Source organism: Nicotiana tabacum, chromosome 14 (genome assembly GCF_000715075.1).
Source record: "Nicotiana tabacum cultivar K326 chromosome 14, ASM71507v2, whole genome shotgun sequence".
Taxonomy (NCBI): Eukaryota; Viridiplantae; Streptophyta; class Magnoliopsida; order Solanales; family Solanaceae; genus Nicotiana; species Nicotiana tabacum.
Window position 1 is genome coordinate 107880291 of NC_134093.1, and position 19304 is coordinate 107899594.

At 35.7% G+C, this 19304-nt stretch overlaps 2 protein-coding genes and 1 non-coding gene across 4 annotated transcripts; 2 read left to right on the forward strand and 1 right to left on the reverse strand.

The window, feature by feature from the left end:
- Positions 1-2513: 2513 nt before the first annotated feature.
- On the forward strand, positions 2514-15877 carry LOC107812699 (helicase-like transcription factor CHR28). 2 transcript variants are annotated; one of them, XM_075229826.1, is made up of 12 exons: positions 2514-3003; positions 6391-6430; positions 6559-6858; positions 7149-8296; positions 8761-8832; positions 9459-9536; positions 9646-10528; positions 12655-12785; positions 12877-13098; positions 14161-14745; positions 14829-15038; positions 15295-15877. In XM_075229826.1, the coding sequence occupies exons 1-12, from the start codon at positions 2860-2862 to the stop codon at positions 15397-15399; spliced, it is 3918 nt and encodes a 1305-aa protein (XP_075085927.1). In that variant the 5' UTR covers positions 2514-2859; the 3' UTR covers positions 15400-15877. The 2 variants fall into 2 exon arrangements, with proteins under 2 accessions (XP_075085927.1, XP_016493339.2); XM_016637853.2 differs by having other exon boundaries at positions 2537-3003; positions 6556-6858.
- Positions 15878-16961: 1084 nt separating this feature from the next.
- TRNAQ-CUG (transfer RNA glutamine (anticodon CUG)) lies at positions 16962-17033 on the forward strand. The gene has a single exon. It is a non-coding gene; the product is annotated as a tRNA-Gln (tRNA).
- An 801-nt stretch (positions 17034-17834) lies between these two features.
- Positions 17835-19018, reverse strand: LOC107812700 (caffeoylshikimate esterase-like). Its single transcript, XM_016637854.2, has one exon. It carries the CDS (start codon positions 18901-18903, stop codon positions 17938-17940), a length of 966 nt encoding a protein of 321 aa, XP_016493340.1. The 5' UTR covers positions 18904-19018; the 3' UTR covers positions 17835-17937.
- Positions 19019-19304: the final 286 nt, after the last annotated feature.

Here is a 19304-nt window from a genome sequence, read left to right on the forward strand (position 1 = left end):
TAAGGGAATAGTTTTAAAGAGACGAACACTTTATATATAAGTAACAACTCAAAGATTAAACAACAACCAAATCAACCATGTATGAAAATGTATTCCAAATATTTTAAAATAAAATTTTTGGTAATGAAAAATAGAAAGGGGTATAGCTTGTTAGTTTTGCTTGTGAAGACCTATGAAGAGATTTAAACATTGAAGTGCTTGATTTCGTTAATGCCATTGCCATTGTCAAATACTTAGGGTCTTTGATTGAATATATAGAGGCAAAGTCGTAAACCACTATTAATAACATAAGCGTGTTCGAATTATAGATTGAAGTAGACATATGTATAAAGAAAAAGGTGCTTCACAAATGAAAATCCAATGTAATTACCTTTTCAAAAATATCTGGAAAAAAAAATGATAACAAAGGGCATTTTAATGATATTGAATTTCTCTACCAATAAAAAAATTACTTTTCGATCAAACACTTTGAGAATCAACATAAAGTTTACACCTTTAAAAATGACTTTCTAATCACAAAAAGCCACAAAAGGTAAAAAAATAACTAGAAGAATCTCATGATCAAATGTTGAAAAGAAGAATTCTCAACGAATTTATAAAGGACTCAAAACAAAAGTGGTAAAATAAAAAGGATAATTTTGTAGTAATTCTTGGGTTGTCGCCCCAATCTAGCTATTTTTTTTAATTTGAACTATGCATTTTCCTTTGAACAATTATATCTTTTATTTGAATTATTATATAAAAATTGAAGCTTTCTATGATGTTAAAATTTGTATTGTAAGAATATGTAAGTTTGACATAAATTAGTCATGCTATTTAACGTAACCTGATCATGAAATAAGTTCCTTTTAAATTTTATTTTCTAGATAATAGTTTGGGACCACAATAATATTATATATATATATATATATATATATATATATACTGTTTAAACGATGTTATTGGGCCCGTGCGCAGTAAGGCCTATCAAACTTTTGTTCTTAGAAGGAAAGACGAATGGTAAAAAGGAAATAAAACAAATGGTTTACTTTTCTTGTGTTGATCATTTAAGATTTACACACATATTCAACACAAATGAATGATATGTAATGGTATCTTTATCTTAACTTTTACTCAATTACCAAAAAAGAAAGTAATTAATTACTACTATGTCTTAGCTAGAGGCATCTTTTGTCTTTTTCAAGGAAAAGGTGACTATTTTTGCTGTTGAATTTAATAATTATTTTTGTTCTCCAAAATATTGTTCAATACAAATAAAATATGTTTCAATTAATGATATGATTTATTTTCTATTTCGAAAGGGATTCCTTTGTTTCTCAAAATTCCAATTCAAATTCATTAAGTTTAAACTTTGATATAATGTTTTCTTTATTAAACTAATTTTTGACTAGTACTTTACTAATTCTTCCCATTATCACTAATATAACAAATAAAATAAATATTTTAAACTTTATATGCAATGAGACATTATCATATAAATAAAATTTAAAAAGTAATATTATAAGTTGAAATCTTAAAACTTCCTTCAATTAGAGAACCGACATTGAATACCACATATCGTTTTATACAACTTTCAAAAATTTAAATCAATTAAATTACTCAAAAATTTTAAACTTTGTTATGATATTTTCAGTATCAGACTTTTCAATCATCACCGTACTAATTTCTTCAAACTGTCACTAATATACTTCCTTGGTACTTTTTCATTTGTTGCCTTAGCCAAAAAAACAAAAAAAGTGGTCTAAAATATTTACCACTTTATTAAATTAAGAAAACATTAACTACTTTTTTCTTCTTCAATTCAATTTTTGCTTTTTTCTTGTCAATGTTTCTTTTTCCGTGACTTCTCTACTACTATATTTTTTTTTCAAAACTGTTGAGATTATGCTATATCCGAGGGTGTATCGGAAACAACTTCTCTACCTACACAAGGTAAAGATAAGGTTTACGTACACACTAACTTTCTCAAACCCCACTTACGAAATTACACTAGGTATAGTTATTAGTCACTCATTTAAGGAAGATTACTAGTAAGACTATGGTCATTATTTACTCATTTAAAGTAGAGATAAGAGTAATCTAGTAAGATAAATTTTATGATTAATAAATGTGTCAAAAATCTTAAACGACATATAAAAATGACCGTTAAATATTTAGCATAATTAATATTCAAAGTGAATATTTTAAAATGTACTGTCAAATACCGTCGCATAAATATAGACCGAAAGAATATTTCTAGTTAGAATCTAACTATTTCCGAAATGGACATGTGAAAAAAAAAGATGAAGACAACTGAAGTTGAACTGACAAAACGCGGGCCTTACACTTAACAAAACCTTCCCTATTCAGTATTCACATTTGGATTCCTCCTATATCTAAAGTCCAAACCAAATTAGGAAATTGTTTTTTTTTAAATCATTATTTTAATTATTTTATTATTATTATTATAATTATAAAAAGAAAGTCATAAAACACCACCTCATCCCCAATTCAACACAAATTCCCCCAAAAACATCACGAGAAAAAACACGTACTCATTAATTAAATAAAAAGGGCAAAAAAAGTGGCCAAATCAGAAGTCGCGTATTTTGAAACCTCTACGAACCTTCTTTGCCAGAAGAAAAATCCAATCGTAGATTTATCTTCTCTCTCACACACACACACACACAGAGAGTTAGTGTGGTGAAAATTTTGTGATCCTTTTGGGTTGATGAAACGACAGCGTATTGGAATCTTAGAGGACTCGTGAATTTCTAGGCTTTTTTTTTGTTGTTGCTGGATTAGGGTTTTTTTATTTTTATTTGAATGATTGATTGATTGGATTTGGTGAGAATTTTAGATTTTAGTGATATTTTTGCGATGATGATGGCGGACCAGTCATCGCAATATTCGTTACCATCGGATGATTTGTCGGTCGAATTTGGGATGAATTTTGATGAGCTAAGCATGGATATTGACGATATATGGCGAATTATTGACGAGGACCCCGATCCTTCTCTGCCGGTAAATTTTCAATGAATTTTTTGTATGCATTGACAGTCTAAAAAATCTTTACACAATCAAGTCTTGGTAATCTGGTAAAGATGGTAATCAATTGGCTAGTACAGGTTAAATTTCACCGATAGTATGAAAAAATCTTTATGCTGTCAGTATATATAAGTTAATTTTTTTTTTGTAAATCAGGGTTTTACTGTGAATTGAGCATGATCGCTTAGTAATAATTTTCTTAGTGGGTAATTCTCGATTCAGTAGGAACTGGACATGCACCTCTTAATTTTTTTTTTGGTGTTTGTGTGTGTATATATGAATAAGATTATTGTATAGGGGTTCAAAATTTGGGTTTGATTTGGATTTAAATTTAAGTTATATACACTTACAGTCTAATGAATGTTACTTGCCATTTATGTTAGACTAATGAGCAATGCTTATTGACCAAAGTTGCCTGCAATTATTTTTAAGTGACCTAATTGTGTAAATAATTTTTACGCTGTCAGCGCGTGGAACTTAAACTCTCTAGATTTTGCTTTGAAAGAAAATTTGTAAGAATTAAATGAATAATTGAGTGTTTCCTTTTAGTAGTTTAATGTTTAAGCTTTTAGATGAGATGATTGTACAATTTAGATATTTTCCATTTAAGTTGGATACATTTGTTGATCTTTATTTTTACGTTCTCTATTACGCCTGACATTCCTTTTTATTCCTTTTTTGTCTGCTCCGAAAAGAATAACATCTTTCTCTATTTGGAAACTATCTTAAGATTTGCGTCTCCATTTATGCTTAATGACATGACTTGTTTGGTCTCACTTGATATAAAAGCTCATTCATTTACTAAGAGAGAGAAAGTGTAAAGGCATGTGGAACTCACAACTGACTCATTTAATTATTGGTAGTACGGGCTAAATTGGTACTTTGCATATATTTAGTTTATGTGTCAAAAGTCTTCCCTTTATTTATCTAACTCAGTGCTTAGTCAAGCACCTTCACATAAAATGGAACAGAGTGAGTACGTCATAATGTTGTCAGTTCCAATCATTTTTTTCATATGGGAGAGTTTAGCTAAACTGTTCGACCTTGCCGTGTCGCATTAGGTTGCTGGATAGAGGTCTAGTAAAATTGGCTTTACTTCCCGTGAAATAGAAAATATATTATATAACCCCAATAGATTATCATTGAACTGAAAGAATATTTATATGTTTGTAATGGAATATCATATACCTGCCTCACATTATAAGATAATTTTAGAATAAATAAAAAATTCAACATCTCGAATAAAGAATAATCTCATGAAAAGATTTTCAAATAAAAGAATTTAGCACTTTTTGATGTGAACAGCGAAATGTCAGTTTTTATCTTGCAAATTTCAGCTAGTGTCATCTTGAAAAAATATCTAATTGCATCTTATTTTCATGATATCTTGCTGCGTAGGATCATGACTCATGAGCTTGCGAGTTGTGGTAATTAACTAGGTTCTGTAGTTACTGGAGATGCATGGCTATGGAGGTGACCCTTGTTCTTTTTGTTGTGTCGTTCAAGGTAGCATGGTGGTAACATGAAAACTGTAAATGTCAAAACACTATGATTATGCTAGTTGAAGGCCCATAACTATCAAATATTTCAAGACCACTTGTATTATAAGACTGCATATTTTCACACTTCTGTGATGCCTGATTGAATAGCTTCTTTTACTAATGGGCCTTTTAGCGACGCTCTGTAAAAAGAGAAAGGAAGAGAGAGACTCTTATTGAATTGAGTATTGACAATATACAAGAGGGACTTCTTCTACGGGAGTCTTGGTCTCTCTCTCTCTCTCTGGTTGGGATAAAATAGGGGTAGTAATCGTTTGTTACATACAAAAATTTAAGTAGTTTTTTAATTTTATTATTATTATTATTATTGTTATTTTTATTTTCGATAATATTGGCATGAGATGAGTTTATATGGAGTAACATGGTCAGTGAGGATTCATACAGTCAACCCCAACTTGTTTGAGAATGAGGCCTAGTTGTTGTAAGTATATAATATTATAGAAGGGCCTATGTTATACCTTGAAGTATTCTTCTACTCAATCAATAAGTTTAGACATGTGAAAACCAGTTAACATGTAACTTCACTGAATCGAAACACTTTTAATATGTACTACAAGGTTGATAGTCATAGCAATGACCTGTATAATCAATATAACATTTCCCTATGTAACAGATAGCATGTGCAGACTCTGAGTCATAATTATAGATGCTTCTAATAAGGTACCTACCTCACGTTTTTTGCCAGTGGTCCTTAATTGACCTTTAGGATGAGATTACTTGCTCTTTGGGAAAACTGGGTCTATTGTGTGATTATTGCAAGAAATTAGTAATAGAAGACGTATCAATGAAATACAGAACCTTTTTAGTTGATAGATTCAGACTCGGTATCTGTTTTCCCATTTTCAAGTCGAGACTTATAACTGTTGAGTCTGATTGGGATTGGGATTGGGATGGCTTATTGTGGATTTAACTAGGTTGGGTGAACTAAGAGCTGCTGAAGTAATTTGGTTAGCTGAATCTTGAAATATTAAGGATACTAACGTGTGATTTCTTTGAATACTAGGTAAAACCTTGCTGAATTTCTTTAACACATTATGACTGTTTGAAAAAATACTCGTAAGCTGTTAGATGCTGAGAAATTTAATACCAATGGTTGGTAATAATATGGTGAGAAGCATTAAGGATGTCTTGTGCCTTTTTCAGTATCTGTGGATGGGGTTCTTTTGAAGTATCTGTGGTACTTAAATAGACACATCACATTTGCAAATTTTCATAAATAAAGGACATGTTGGTAGAAATAATTTATAGATGTGTTTGACTAAATTGAACAAATAGAAATACTAGATACACCTGAAGTCAGTGAATGTTTAGTAATACATAATAGAGATGTGTGGTACTATATTTTAGGAATGGGCTTGTCAAAATGAATAAATTTACTCATGGGATTACTATTATTTTTAGACATTACACCTTGTAAATTCGAATGGCTTGTTGATTAAGTACTGAGCAATCGGTTACATTATTGTGTCCAAGACCAAGAGGTGTTGGACGTAGACCCGTAAACTGTTTAAATTGTCCATTGGATGTAGATGGTTAAAATTGATGTGAGGTCAGTTATTCCGTTGTTACTAAGTTGCAGCCGAAAGAGTTGACAAAAAGCTTAATGAATGAAATTGAGCCATCAGCTTCACGAAGTAAAAACACAATATAGGTTAAGTAAAGAATATACTGCGAAGTGCTTTGCTTTCAATCTTTGGTCTGGAGATACATATTGTAGATCTGTCATTGGATCACGCGAACAGTTTGGTCTTACAATGCTTACCCAGTTTGTCAATGATTTTAATATTCGGGTATCCTTTTGCAGAGTATGCCAGAGGTTTTTATGCCAAATGACATGGGACAAGGTTAGTTGGTTGCCAACTTGGATACTTATGGAATTTGATGTTGTTACTAACTTGGTGTGAGATTATGGTGCTTATTACTCATCTTGATATTGATATTTGATTCTTGATGTTTATGCTATTTTAAGTAGGTTATTCAGATTTGGAGAGAGCTTCATCTTCAGGGGGTCAATTTCTTGGACACATTGGAGTCTCCCCTTCTTCCAACTCAGAAGCTTCAGATTCTAGGACAGGTGTTTCAGATGGTTCATCTGATTCTGCAGGGAATTCAAATGTTGATGGTGGGAAGCTTGAGTTTCAATTAGGGATAGACTCTCCGGTACACAGTTTCTGTAGAAACCTGACTGAACGGAAGCCTGGTCAGGACAATGACCGGTCCACTCATAAGGATAATTTCTCTCGGTGTACTTCATCTAATGTCCAACAAGAAAGTAAGGAACCTCAACCTTCAGATGTCCACTAGTTGTGACACATGTAGCTTTGCTGTTAATACTGATCATATCAATGATTGATAGAATTTGGACCAGCTATACGATATGTGAAACTCATTAATACAACTGGTTCTCCAGAGCGAAAATCTTGCGCTGAATGTTTCTTGATCTTCTTTTTAGTCGGCATTTCTGTTATTCTCATCTTTGCTCTGAGGTTCTTTTCTGTTGTAAGTTTTATATTTATTCATTTTTGTTTCTAATCGCTTCGAAAAACGTCATTGACATTTTAGGGTTGCTGCTAAGCCAATCAACTACAGAGAACAAGTTGAGAACCTCAGAAACATTAGCTGCAGAAGAAACACCAAGCATTGAAGTAGCTGCATCTTCAAATGATGAGCCCTACGCTGGGTTTAGTTTATGTCAGAGTTCTGATACTTTGCCCGAAAGTTGGGACAAGTTTCCACAAACTTCCCATGCAGATTCTTTCTCGAAGCCGGCTGCACTAAATAACCTTGATTTTGAAATGCTGTCTCACAATGATAAGATGCTAAATATAATGGACGAACAATTGGACCATACAACTGGGATTGCAGACTCGGATACAATGGCATATGAGAATTGGACAAGAGCAGGTGAAGGAGTTCAGCAGGCTCCTGAGTGTTATATGACCGCAAATTTTGGTGTTGGGGAGCTCAGTGCCTATCGTAGTGGTGGTATCCAAACATCATTAAATAATGGCATCTTGTCCTCCAGATTAAGAGACAGTAATAAGGTGCAAAAGGTGTTTCCTCAGCCTTTGCCTTTCAGTGGGTCAAGTTTCCTTATTCAAAACCACCAGTTACACAGAAGGAATGACAAAAATGAACTGATAGGTGGTGCTGATATACCTACAGTTTCTGGGCTCTCAAATTCATTTTTTCCTGCTCCTGCAACTGCCTTTTCAAGTAACAATTTTTTGGTTTATCCAAAGGTTGAAAATGATATACTTCAGTATGATAGGTCTTCTCATCACCTTGATAATTTCAAAGAAGCTTCTTTAGAAAAAACCATTTTGGTTCCTCATGATCACCATGCTGATGTGAAGGGTAGAGAACTGCCTGTCTCATTGTCATCAACTTCAATGAAGCAGCAGTTCAGCTGTGCAATGTTAGGGCAAAAACACAGTTCTTTAAAAGTTCCTGGTTCTCGTCTATCTACAACCACTCATCGAGGAGCTCAGCGAAGCTTGTTGCCTCAAAGAAGCCATAGTGAGGATGATGATGATCTGTGCATTCTCGAGGATATAAGTGCACCTGCAAAGGCAAATCCATGTGCTAATGGCAAGTCTCTTGTTGCTCTACAGCGTACTACAATTACTAACTCTTTTATTCCAGCTGAAGTGGGACAAATGAGGCCGAAGTCAAATGATGAGCTTGTTATTTATCGAGCTGCCTTGCAGGTGAGGACTTATAGCTGTCGCTATTTCAATACACACCTGTTGCAATAACTGTGCTCTGAAATGTTGTCATGCTATTTTCGCTGTTTTAAAATTAATATTTATCTTTAACTGTTTCTCTGGTAATTATTCGCACCCACTTGAATGGTTTTTTTTCTTGTGTATCTTTATTGATAATAGTTTGTTAGTTAAAAAGATGGGAGTTGAAATCCTTTAAGCATGTGCAATTCAAGGGATTAGTTGGATTCTTTACTTTTATGCTGTCCAATTTATTGTTTGCTGTGTATGTGGATGATCAATACAGAAAATTCCTTCCTGACTTTTGAAAGCTGTCTGTGTTTAAAGTTGTTGTTTGATGGAACACGATGACACTACGTGGGTGCCTTTTGCGCCCGTGAGAAAATATGCCTTGTTTTCACTTAAAGAAATAAATTCTGATTGGACTAAGGCTGTGGTACCTGTTGCAGGATCTCTCTCAGCCGAAATCAGAAGAAAATCCACCCGATGGTCTTTTGGCTGTTCCTCTATTGAGACACCAGGTTCAGCACTGTTTGATGGTTTATGTTTATAGGAATTATAAGTTTCGATTTTCTAAGTGCAGCATGTACCTGAATTTATTCTTCAAGATGTGGAGATCATTAATATCGTACTGAGGGCGTCTACTTGAATTTTTGGTGCAATTGCCCGGGAATTGAGAGAATTAAATTTTACTAAAATTGTTTCGTTATCGCCAAAAGAAAGCTGCTGCTGACAAAATACATCAATGATATGTGAATTTTCTGAATTATTCTATTGGTTGAACATATTGTGTTGTCTGAAATTCTGTAGCTTATCTGAAGATATGGTTAAAAATAGTTGCATTATAACTGATACTAAGCCAATAACTCCTTTCGCTGAAAACATCCTTGTGGAACTTTGTATATGCTTGTGTATTTTACTGCCCTAGATTATTGTTCGGGTGTTTCATTTTTCTTGATCTGCTTCTCTATCTGTTTTTCTTTTTTCATTTATTCATATTATAGTTTATAGCAGGCTGTTTAGGTTCTCTATGCCTCTTCCTCCTCCTGAAGAAGAATTAACCAGGGAAAAACAAGAGATAAAATGTATTATATATTGAATTGGTGTGAGGAATTATCTGAATTATATCCGTTCAATTTACACGCAGCGCATTGCTTTATCATGGATGGTCAAGAAGGAAAAAACTGGTGTACCCTGTTGTGGTGGGATTCTTGCTGACGATCAGGTAACTTTTTGACACTTTAAACTTCTCAATGTTTTGTCTGTCTACATGAGTAAAGTTGCCTTCGAATTGGTCGCCCTTTTAGTAATCTTTTTTCTTTGGGTTGTTGTAGGGACTTGGAAAAACTGTATCAACAATTGCACTTATACTCAAAGAAAGGTCTCCATCTTCGAGAGTTTCTACAGCCATGGCCAGACAAACTAAAACGGAGACATTGAATTTGGACGATGATGATATTTCATGTGAGCTTGACAAGTCAAAGCTAGGTGCCTATTCTTATCAAGTCAATGATAATTCTAGCATAGGCGGTAAAACTTCTATGCATACAAAAGGGAGGCCTGCTGCGGGCACCCTTATCGTTTGTCCTACCAGTGTCCTTCGTCAGTGGTCTGAGGAGTTGCACAATAAGGTAACAAGCAAAGCAAATCTTTCTGTCCTAGTATACCATGGTAGCAATAGAACAAAGGACCCTATTGAACTAGCAAAGTACGATGTGGTGGTCACAACTTATTCAATAGTAAGCATGGAGGTCCCTAAGCAGCCTCTTGTGGAAGATGATGATGAGACAGGAAAAGGAACTCATGAATCACCTTCTAGTAAAAAGAGAAAATCTCCTTCGAGCTCAAAGAAAAGTTCATCAAAGGCAAAAAAAGAAGTGGAGAAGGAATTGCTTGAAGCCACTGCGCGCCCTCTTGCAAGGGTGGGATGGTATAGGATTGTGCTGGATGAGGCTCAAAGCATCAAGAATTACAGAACCCAAGTAGCTAGGGCTTGTTGGGGTCTTCGTGCTAAACGTAGATGGTGTTTGTCAGGGACACCTATCCAAAACGCAGTTGATGACCTTTACAGTTACTTCAGGTTTCTCAAATATGACCCATATGCAGTGTATAAACAATTCTGCTCCACAATAAAGTTTCCAATCCAGAAACATCCAACAACTGGGTACAGAAAGCTGCAAGCAGTGCTTAAGACTGTTATGCTTCGTCGCACTAAAGGTGAATATAATAACTTCAGCATGTACTTTTCCTCTATAAGCTGTATACCATTTTAGACAGGCTTGCTCCTTATATGATATAATATGATTCACTTGTGGTTGCATCTTTTTTTGATGCCAAACCATTCATGTCTATTTCTATTTCAATACTGATAAAAGGGTAGAGGATCTGCGAGCACTCTTCTAGCTCTTCATTGCCCCAACCTTTCTTTTTATACTTCCCGCATCAGTATATTACATGATTTCAAGTAAAGTACTATATGATGCCCAAATTATGTTCTAAGTTACAACTTATCTGGAAAAAAGCACTTATGTGCTATAAGTTACAATTTCCTCCTCATCCTTCACTTTATTCTTAGTTTATCCTCAATTTATCACTTCTCTTTTCAGATGGTCTTTAGTGTCCCTCCAGTAAGGAAATTGGAGCTAAAATCTGACATCATGTGAGAGACACGTGATGTTCACTTGGGTAATTTTGCTTGAAATTTTTATTTTAAAATGAATATTTTTTTAAGGAAATAGAAGTAACCAGGAGAAAGAAAAAAAGAAAAGAGGAGAAAAACTTGATCTTTCTGACTGAGAAACGAAAGAGAAAAAAAAAGGAAAACGAAAGAAAAGTAAAAAGTAGAACATATGATTGCCACAAATCCAGGTCCTTTTCTCCCCGCAAGGCTCCTCCATGGCTTCAACCACCTCTATAGTCAATCCTGACTCCAACATCTACAGCAAGTCCTGCCCACTGTTTAGTCAACACCACCCCCTTGTGCCCCAACCTGGAACTCCCCTACCTGAGTTGAGCAATAAATATGCAACCTCCTCCACCACCCTAACTTCAAAATCAAGAAACTTGCATCCGTCTTAACACCCGCACAAATTCTTAATCGAGAAAGCCCAAAGTGGTAGCAGGCAAGCAAAAAATGTAGAGGATATAGGAATTCCGGGAATATCAGACCCACCATCACAGGTGCTGGGGGCCACTTGTAGATATTTGTTGAGTGGCTGCTGCTGTGGGGATTCAGGCAGGAGAGTAGGGGTAGGTGCGGGGGACACATGAAGAGGGAGAGGGTGGATAGGAAACAAAAAGCTTGGGGGGGGGGGGGGATGGGTTGTGGATGCTGAGATTTTCAAAACCATCCAGCTAAATGGGATGGGCGAAAAACAGGTGGGTTTGGTGGGACATAGAAGAAAGCAATTTTTTTTTCTTTCTCTTTCCTTTTCACTTCTTTTAGTTAACTGTTAAGGTATAGTGTTTTTTCAAAGTTACACTTGTAAATCATCATGTTTTACTAAGATTTAGCACCAATTTGGCTTCTGGCTAGGATCATCTAAAATTAAAAATGTTATATTGATGATGCTATGGGGACAAAGTGATAGGTAATGACGAAATTGTAGCTTCCAGCATAAGTTAGGAACATGTAAGTGATTTACTCCAAATTTCCTTTTATTCTGTGCATTGTGCAGATGCTAGTAGGGATTTTTTGTCCATATTAAATTTTAGAGATGTGTCCTGACAGAGTTTGTACAGTAAGTACTTTCTTGGTGCGTTACCATTTGTTTGCGGCTATGTTGCTCGGACTCTCAAAAGCGCTGCCGCACCCGTGTCGGATCTTCCAAGAATGCACTAAATTTGGAGGATCCGACACGCACCCAACAACATTTTTGAAGAGTCCGAGTAACATAGGTTTGCGGTATAGGTTAGTCCTATATTCCCTGTTTGCTCTCCTATGTGTTGCAGATTCATTCTTGGAATTATGTTTATTTTTTTAAAATAATTTCAAAGTTTCTCTTTTTGTTCTTCGGAAAGAAAAGGATCATATGGTCTATTTGGTTCATCTGAGCCCAATTATTGTTCTTATCTTTAACATGTTACTCATAAATGTTCAGACATGCAGCTTTGTTCGACTCGTTTTGGCTGTGTGCGCTTAGATTTTCAAATGAAGTGCTAAAAGTCATTTGCTAGTTGGGAACATGTATCTGTGAGGTGCTCGTTGTAATGAATATGACAAACTCAACTTGGTTTTCTGGTGGTCATTGTCCACTTTTACTGTTGTACTGTTTGCATGTCTGACTAAGCGCATAACTCTTAAATTTCTATATTGAGGATTAACGCTGTCATTATCTGATCAGGTACATTTCTTGATGGAGAACCCATTATCAACCTTCCACCGAAACGAATTATACTGAGAAAAGTTGATTTTACTGACGAGGAACGAGATTTCTACTGCAGACTTGAATCTGAATCACGTGCTCAGTTTGCTGTATGTTTAGACGATATTTTATACCCAGTCTTCAAGAACTTTGGCTTTTGAATTCTTCTCCTCTTAACATATCAATTTATGAACAATTCAGGAATATGCTGCTGCCGGGACAGTCAAACAAAATTATGTCAACATATTGCTGATGCTTTTACGCCTGAGACAAGCTTGTGATCACCCTCTTCTTGTTGGAGGGTCCAACTCTGGTTCTGTTTGGAGATCATCTATTGAGGAGGCCAAGAAATTACCGCGAGAGAAACTAGCTGATCTTTTGAATTGTTTGGAAGGTTCTTTAGCAATTTGTGGCATTTGCAGTGTATGTTATCACTTGACTCTTCTTTAATATATGTTTATGTCAATCTTATCACCTCTAGCTTTTTGCTCTCTGATCAACTGTTATCCGCCTCAGCTTTTCCCTGAAAAGAAACAACCCCATTGAACTTAAATGTTTTTACCAACTCTCTATTTTTTGATGATACATCCTCGTCTAATTTGAAGGAAGAGTGAACCAAAAGTATTGGGGTTTTAAGCTACTACTTTCAGGTTCTATATTAGCTAAGGATAAATTTGTGAATGCTACATGCACAAGCACTCATGCTCTGCTAAATGCATGCATGGTTCAGTTTAACATTGAAGCTGATCCACAACTAGAAAGGAGGATTTTTACAACTTAACTTCCATGTAGAAACCTCTCAGCTATTAGGACACTCAAACCGATTAGGCTTTGTTGCATATAAGTAGAGAAGAGTAGAAGGGCTGGTATTTAAGTTGAGAAGGGTAGAGAGGCATTCACGAGTTTCGAACTGTGCGCCTCTGCGACTCGGGGATTTTTCGTTTTTTTCCATGCAATTTGCAAACATCAACACCAAAAGTATCATTATTATATGTAATGAGTTTTTATCCTTATGATTGTAGCATTTTTTAATATCTTTGTTCCCTGTTTCTGGGTCTTCTATTAAGAATCTGCAATTTTTGAAGTTAATGGTGAGATACAACCAATAGTGGTGCTTGCCTTTGTTACGCTAATATAACTTATTGCCATTTCTAGTTACAAACTTGATCTTGCTTTGATAATGCTCAAGTGATTTGCTCTGTTCAAGGCAAAATAGAAATAACATTTGGAAAATAGTGCTTACAATTTGGTTGATTACGTACTACAGGTTATCAGAGAAATGTTGCAACAACAATTGCTTTTAATATGTGATACCAGTTTTAAATTAATTTCAGCCTAATAAAGTTTTCTAGTTGTCTGCAACTTTTACTATTTTGATCTGTCTCTTACTACATTACTCTTTATTTCTCTTGTCTTGGATTTCTCTGTTATGGATCTCCTTGTTTCTTCCTTACCTCCTTATGCATTTTGGTAACAATCTTGTAGGACCCCCCTGAAGATGCTGTTGTAACAGTGTGTGGACATGTCTTTTGTAATCAGTGTATTTGTGAACATCTAAGCGGCGATGACACTAAGTGTCCTGTATCAGCTTGCAAAACTCAGCTGAGCGTTTCTTCAGTTTTCTCTAAAGCAATGTTAAGTGATTCTCTATCTGATCAGCCCAGTCTGCAAAAGAACCCTGACTGTGCTGGCTCTGAAGTGGCTGAAAGTTCAATTTGTAGCCCATATGACTCGTCCAAGATTAAAGCTGCTCTTCAGATGCTGCAATCTCTGTCTAAACCGAAGGCTTGCACTCTGAGGGACTGCATTTCAAGATCAGATGATGAAGGAACTTCTCCGTCAGAAAATAAATGTGATAATCATGCAGGAGAATCTAGGATGAATTCAAGTTCCAAAGATACAACTACAATCGTTGGAGAGAAAGCAATTGTCTTTTCTCAGTGGACAGGGATGTTGGATTTGCTTGAAACTTGTCTGAAGAGTTCCTCAATTCAGTACCGTAGACTTGACGGAACAATGTCTGTTCTTGCTAGAGATAAGGCTGTGAAAGATTTTAACACACTTCCCGAGGTTTTAACATTTCCTTCTTCTTGGTGTTGAATATTTTTCTATCTTTTTAAAATCCCAGGACTAAATATTGAAGCTTTACGCAGGTATCAGTCATGATTATGTCTCTGAAAGCTGCAAGCCTTGGACTGAACATGGTTGCAGCTTGTCATGTTCTTCTCTTGGACCTTTGGTGGAACCCTACCACTGAAGATCAAGCAATCGACAGGGCGCATCGGATTGGACAGACCCGTCCTGTTACAGTTTTGCGGTTGACTATAAAAGATACAGTTGAAGATCGTATTTTGGCTCTTCAGGTATTACTTTATTTGTTATTTTTTGAACTTTTTGTTCGTACTTCCTCGTAAATTTGCAACACGCCTAAAGTGTTCCTATCAATATAATGATAAACATGGATAGTCATGATCTTCCTCTGAACGACTTGGATGTGGTTTCATTATTTGTCGTAATTCAAACATAGTCCAGTTTGCGGCTTTCTTTCTGCATCTTTGCTGGTTTCTCACTTCCTCTACATTTGAGAATTCTAATTTGTGGTAACACCGGTTTTCACAGCAAAAGAAAAGAGAAATGGTTGCTTCTGCATTCGGAGAGGATGAGACTGGTAGCCGACAGACTCGTCTCACTGTGGAGGACTTGGAGTACCTTTTCAAGATTTAATCGGCATCTCATTTTTGCAGTAAGCTGACGTTTTAATGCAGCTTGGGCTATCTTAATTTTTTTATTTGGAAACTGGTTTAGCAGCATACACAATTGAGGCATTGGTTCTTAGGTCCATAGTATTGACAGGAAAGATGACCTTACTAAACAATGATTTTGAGAATACCTTCAAAGATTCATATGATCCATTTTTTATAGCTATTGGTTACCTTGTGCAGGGGTTGGATTTTAGTGGGTTACACCCAAATGAGGATGAGACTTTAGATGAGTCGGTAGATTCTTTGCTTAGAATATGTAAATGATAGTTCCTGTGGCTTCTGCCATGTTTCTTTTTTCTAGGATTGGATTTAGGAATACAATATATTAGTAGTAGTTTAAGTTGTAGACAGTATGTTTCGTTCTAGCTTTTTGGGTTGTAAATTTTCACCTTCAAATTTAATTTAATACAGAAACATGCCGTCATGGCAATTCTTTTTCATTTGAAGTTTCTATAAATTGCTTGTGTGTTATTGTGGCTTATACCTTGGATGTAAAGTTCTAGGATCCTGTCAATGTATTCTATTAAACACTGTGGTTCCTCCTTTTGCTGAGAAAAATAGCAATCAAGTGAAGGTTTGGCTCCAGGGGACACAACAAAAATGGTTTGTACATTAAGACGTCGCTTGATTCATATGCTTGTTATGCGAAGATTATAATATGGCATAGATTGCAGTCTAACCAGCTTTCTAACTTTAGGGGACCGGAATCAGTCTTTTGATGAATTGTTTATGCATTAATATTAATGGATAAATTGTGGTACATCTCCACCCACCCTCAAAAAAAGGAAAAAGAAGAAAAAGAAAAAGAGCAAAACGAATTTATGTATTTAGAAGATGATTTGATTTTACTTCTTTTTTTGTTTGATCTGCGTGTATGATGGTTTTTTACTTTGGGCACAAAATTTTCCCTTTTGAGAATTCAATGCGTGACCAGGTCTAATGGAGGATGGTGAAGATCTAAGTATGAGTTACCAACACAGTACGAAGTACGATCGCTTAAACAATCCAATCTCTACTTTATATACCTCTTTTAACTATGGATCAACCACAAAATACAAGAAAGTAATTGACATTTGTAGGTTAAGATTACGTACAATACTCTTGTGGTCCGGCCCTTCTCCGAACCTCGCACATAGCAATAGCTTAGTGTATCGGACTTTTTTTTTTTTTTGATAACCGTGGTGTCCGGGCCAGCTTGCGCGCACCTCGACTAATTCCACGGGATACCTGCCACCTCCCACCAACAACAGGTACCAGGTAACTCTATCCACCAAGGCTTGAATAGATGGGAAGAAATCACCTAATATTTGCCTCCGCTGGAATTTGCCCTTTCTTTAATTGACATTTAATGTTGAGTCAAAAGAAACGTTATACTCTAACTTGGAAATCTTTAGACATTTAGATATTTATAAGAAATGCTTTCAAGGACGATAAAACTATGGGTAGTAATTGCGATGGGCAATTTGGAAATTGGTTTTGTAGGGGTGTTTTATACCCTTAAGGGCGAAACAGGGTAACAAACACGGTCCCATGGTCTAGTGGTCAGGACATTGGACTCTGAATCCAGTAACCCGAGTTCAAATCTCGGTGGGACCTTTACTTTTTGCAAAATTTGTACAGTAACTTTTTTGTCAAGTGCACAAAATTAAGTAACAAAATTAAGGCACATAAAGGGAATTACCCTCTTCTCCTCATCCCAAAAAGAAAAACAGAAACTCAATACTTTCTGATTTGCAACTCTATGAAGTTGTAGTGTAAGTGTAGTATTTGATCTCGAGCACAGATATGGATTAGATTTATTGACATGGTCTTATGCATAATGCTATAATGGCCACATTTCCAAAATAACCTAATACTCAAGATTTCAAAGCCACTAAAGTCAAACGCGGTTGATTGAAAGTAAACATAACTCTTTTTGCTTCAAAATGATCAGAAGCATTAAGCATAAACATGTTAGTTTTATGGTGTTTGGGCTTCTCCTAAATACCTGCTATATACCACCAGCACGAGTAGCGGATAATTCTGTCGAAAAGGAACAAGATAATTCTGCCAAAGAAGGAACCAGCCCAACATCTTTAAGAAAGCTTTGCTTGATAGGCGCTGCCTACTCACTCGAACAATGCTCAGAACACAAAAGTGTACAGTTCCACCCTCTTCTCCAATGCCGTGTCACAACCAACGCCCCGAAAAGCACGGACGAGCCAAATGTAAGGAAACTTGCACGTATGATTCTGGCTGGAGATCCCGGTATAAATGTATTAATATGTATAGGTTCCCATAATTCGAGACAGATAGAAAAAGATCACTGAGCATAGACAACGTGCTTTTCCACAATCATGCAGCAGTATGATTCATTCAAGTACTAATAATCCAATCTAAATCAATCTTAGAGAAATATTTCTAAAGTTTGCATTTATTTACCACAAATGTCACACACTAATGAACTAGAAATAAGATTAATATGAATTAGATACGAATAAAACATTAAAGTACAGATTTCTCAGCACCGATCATTCAACCAAGCCAATATGTCACTACGAACAATCTCAACATTTTCATCAGTCTCTCCAAACAACAAAGAATGCATCATACCCTCATAAATCTTCAATGTCTTGTCTTTGCTTTTAGCCAATTGATACAATTCCCTACTCACTTCTGGATCAGTTACAACATCAGCACTCCCATGTAAAATCAGGAATGGTAAATTCACATCACATAATTTGCTGCTAACATAATCTGTCACACGTAAAAGTTCAAGTACAGTACCTAATCTTGGTTTTCCAAAATACCTATTAGGATTCATCCCACCAATAATTTTCTTTTCTGGGACTTTTACAGATTTGTCCAATAAATCAGCTGTTGGTACAATAGCCAAAGTAGGTGCAAATCTTGCAAGAATAGTCAAGAATTGCGGAATTGGCCATCTTGGTCTAACTTTATCTGAAATTTTACACATGGGGGCTATCAAAATTGCACCATTAAACATACTAGGACTTTTTAAGTGAATCAAAAGGCAAATTGCACCACCCATTGACTCACCATATAAGAATTTAGGCAAATCTTGAAATTCAGGATTTTGGGTTAGGACAAATTTGAAAAAAGACAAACAATCATCAATAACAAAGTTAACATTAGGTACATAAGCTTTAAGACCTTGTGATTGGCCATGACCTTCAAGATCAAGGGCAAAACAGGCAAAACCATTTTTGGCTAAGTGAATTGGGGTTGCTTGAAATGTCCAACTGATATCATTTGCATAGCCATGTACCATAAAAATGATGCCACGTGGAGGGTTTTTTGCAGAGGGTAGCCATGATCTTGTGAATAGGGTTAGTTTTCTTTGTGAAGTGAAAAAAGATTTGGTAGATTTGATACCTTGGAGATTATAGTAATCTTGTTCTGTTGGCGTATTTCCCCAGTAATAGAGTTGGGTTTGAGGAGATTTGTTGTTTTGCTTTTCCTCCATTATAGGCAGATAGGGTTCTTGATCTTCCCTTTATGTGGAGGAAATCTCTGCTTGGTTTGTGAAAATACACAAAAAGGATGGGCCAATTTTTTTGTTCTCTTTCTTTTTCTTTTTCTCTTTAAATAAAGTCCTTGTTCTTTAATATATTCTTTTTCAAACAAGTAGTTGCACTTCAAAGACAAGAGTGAGTTGCTCTAGTGATGAGCACCCTCCACTTCCAACCAAGACGTTTGGGGAGTTCTTGGAGGGAGGGAACCAAGGGTCTATCGGAAACAGCCTCTCTGCCCTAGGGTAGGGGTAAGGTCTGCGTACAAACTACCCTCCCCAAACCTCACTAGTGAGATTATACTGGGTTGTTGTTGTTGTTGTAGTTGCACTTCAAAGGCAAATGCACGCAAAGA